This window comes from Paracoccidioides lutzii (genome assembly GCF_000150705.2).
Source record: "Paracoccidioides lutzii Pb01 unplaced genomic scaffold supercont2.15, whole genome shotgun sequence".
NCBI lineage: Eukaryota > Fungi > Ascomycota > Eurotiomycetes > Onygenales > Ajellomycetaceae > Paracoccidioides > Paracoccidioides lutzii.
The window spans coordinates 95,854-99,174 of record NW_015440961.1 but is presented as its reverse complement, the minus strand read 5'-3'; the positions used below and the strand labels follow the sequence as shown (position 1 = coordinate 99,174).

Sequence of the window (3,321 nt, the reverse complement as noted above, 5' to 3'; positions counted from 1 at the left end):
TTAAATAAATTCAAATAATATAATCATAGATATATAAAGATTGATCATGTGTATTTTAACATTCAACAATATTTATTTTATCTTTTATAGTCTTTAAATATTAGTATTTTTTCATATTTTTAAATATATATATAAGAGTTTGATTAAGAAGTATATATAGTTTTAATTCAACATTATTAAAAAGCTAGACTTTTAAATATCTTCTTTGCAGTATAATTAAAAAACTTTTAGATTTTAAGATATTTAAAGTGATTTGATAACTACTAATATAGACTTTTTTAAATCAGATTAAATTATTCAGTATTTAACTTGATAATCAACTTCATAAAATCTACTTTTTTAAAGAGTTAATTTTAATAACTTTTAATTATTTTAAGCTTTCAAATATTTAATTAACTAGTTAGTAATTTTTCTTAATATCAAAAATTTTATAAAGACTTGAAAATTATTTATTTAACTTAAATAAAAAAGTTTAACTAAATTATTAAAGTTTGTAAATATGAAATAATTACTTACTATATTTAAAAAATAATTTCAGAATATATTTGCTATAAATAAAAAATTATAAGAAATGTAAAAGATCTAAATATCAGATTTAATATAAAAAAGATTTAATTAAAAAAATCTCAATATTTTTATTAATTATTATGTTTTTTATTTAATATTATTTACAAAGTTTTTTTCTTTCTTAACTGACTAATGATAACATTCACAGTGCAATATGTCCCAATGCTATAATAGTATATTATAGTTATATTTAGATATATATACAGTTGTTCATAATTTTCAATCTCTCAATGTAAAATAGATATATATGAAAGACTTTTCTTTTTTCAGAGCTGTTAGAGCTATCAGAGTTTAAAAGCTTTTATTTAATAGTTTATTATTTTTCTCATTACTTCATATATCTCTTAAATTCAATCAATGTTATGTTTTATTTTCATGTTAAGTCAAACTGTCAGTAACAGTGTTGATTTAGTAAGATCAAAAATATGCTCAAGATACTAAGTTGAACCTCGCGCTCAAGGGAGACAAACGTTCCGTTATCTATATTAAGGTAATTAAAGCTAGCACAGTTTGAACTATCTCCTCAGGTTTCATTATGCGAGGCTACAAGGTAACGACCTCATTCTCTACCTTGAATATAAATGTGGATGAACAAAGAATGGACCTTTCACAACTGCCCACAGGTGATAAATACTACCTACCTACATTATTAAATAAAGTACAGCACATTAAACTTCAGTTATAACAATCTTTGTCTCTCAGAGTCTCTCTCTTGTTTTCTCCCCAACTGCTTGCTTCACATATTTCCTCTGGTCCTTAGGATAATATTTCCCCGAGAGGCAAGTTGCTCTTTCGGAAAAAATAATGTTGCGGTCCACATTTGAGCTCAAATTAAACTTTGACACCTGACTAAATATAAAACCCGTGACCTCGGGAGCCGGGATGATCCGCTCCCAGCTGAACGGGAAAACGTGCCTTTCGTGCGCCTAATTCTCAACCCTTTGTATATCAAACCTTAATACCTTATTAGAACATTTTTCCAAAGACTGAACGGTCTCATCAAGGGAAAACCTACATATATGACCACACTGAGGCATATGTTGGATTTGGGTTGACCGAGATTATTTTGTCGTTTTCTTCATGATGTTCCCAATTCCGGCCTTGGGTACGTTGTTACTAAAACACCATGAACCTGTTTCCTCAACTATCGAAGCTCGAGGTCTTTAAACGTTCATCGATAAAGTACGAAACCAGTCATTTGTCACATCCTCCATAGCAGGTACGAAACGATTTCATTCTGATCCCGCGACCTTTCACACAAGCCTAAACCATATTAAAACGGCCCGGGCCAACAACGTCGTCGACCTGGGCGGATTTACTCTTCCCCAGATATCGCTACGGTACACAAAAGATGCATCGTTGCAAGCCGTATCTGTGATGTGTCTGACGCGGTAGAGGTATCTGGCAATGCCATCTTAGAATATTCCCAACAGCATGTAGCCTCTTCAACTCCTAGGCCATCACAGAATCTACTTCTGTCGCTGTCGTATGCGAGCTATGGATTATCACCTCAGCTGGTTGCCAATTTTGCCTCTCTAGGTGTGAATTGTATCTACCAATGGCAGTATTTTTGCCTCCTGGGACGCGGCTATCTCACCGCAGAAAAAACTCGTATGAAGTGCCACAACTGGAGGCGGAAAGTCCCTGGTTGCGGATGTGCTGATGCCAAATCAAGTTATTGAGGATCCATCCAAGAAGGTAATTCTTGTACTGCCTTATGTTGCTCTTGTGCAAGAAAGGCTTGTCAGGATATTTGAATAGCTAATGTTGTATCAAATCGAGCTATATGTTCTTTGCATCTATCTTCTAACTAACTGCTAGTAAACTAGGTGGTAAACAACAGAGAGAGAATATACACGACTAAGGTGACTAAGTGTATACATGAATTATTGTCAGATTCTAATATATTTCTCATCAGCAAAATGAACATAAAGTGTAAAATGTGAAGTGCTACGCCCTAACAGTGCCACGCGCACTCACCATTAGTGAGTGCGCCCCACTGTAAAGGAAATATCTGTAGAGGGTTAAGCTCTAAGAACTAGAGGCTAGTCCTCCTATATAACAAGGACGAATTGCTTGGGAAAGGGAAGAAAAGAATGAGATGAGAACATGAGCTTAAGCAAGCTCACATAGCATGATCACATGTGCACATGCAAATGATCACTAGGCTGAGTCAGTCAGCCAGAGTGAATCTAGGGGTTCAGCCTCTTATAATACTCCTCTTCTCCCTCTTTGTTGCAGGCCTTTACAACTATTTAAAGTCCTCTTTACATCTAATTTTGCCTGCTGAGAGGCCTCTCAAGTGTTCAAAGCCTTCACTTCTTGTAGAAGACTTATGCCATTTCATGTAGACTCAGCTCAATCTATTTATTTAACAAGATATTGCTTTTTTCTCTGATAGATTTATTCATCTCAAATTTTCTCAATCTCAAACTCAGATTCTTTCAGAATCTCTATAGTGAGTGACTGTCAGTCAGTTTGTCTCTAACTAGGCAGGAAATTCATCACTGCAGCATGTAGATGTCAGGTCTATCCGCCTTCTTATATAATCCGCACTGTATATAACTTCCGCATAGCTAGTGATCATCTTATAATCAATCAAGCAATCTATTCTTGACAGATTATGAGATCTATTTTGTGCAAATAACTGCCAATTCAGGGAATTCTTGTCAAATATAGTGTATATTAATCACTGCTCACTTCATTCAATATAATATTGTCTTATTTTATGTCAATTGATCAATTTGACATACT

At 33.6% G+C, this 3,321-nt stretch overlaps 1 protein-coding gene across 1 annotated transcript; it reads left to right on the top strand.

The window, feature by feature from the left end:
• Nucleotides 1-1,650: 1,650 nt before the first annotated feature.
• On the top strand, nt 1,651-1,962 carry PAAG_05564 (hypothetical protein; the record flags this gene model as incomplete). The annotated part of the gene is made up of 2 exons (XM_015845617.1): nt 1,651-1,672; nt 1,751-1,962. 2 exons carry the CDS (start codon nt 1,651-1,653, stop codon nt 1,960-1,962), a joined length of 234 nt encoding a protein of 77 aa, XP_015699843.1.
• Between the last annotated feature and the right edge of the window lie 1,359 nt (nt 1,963-3,321).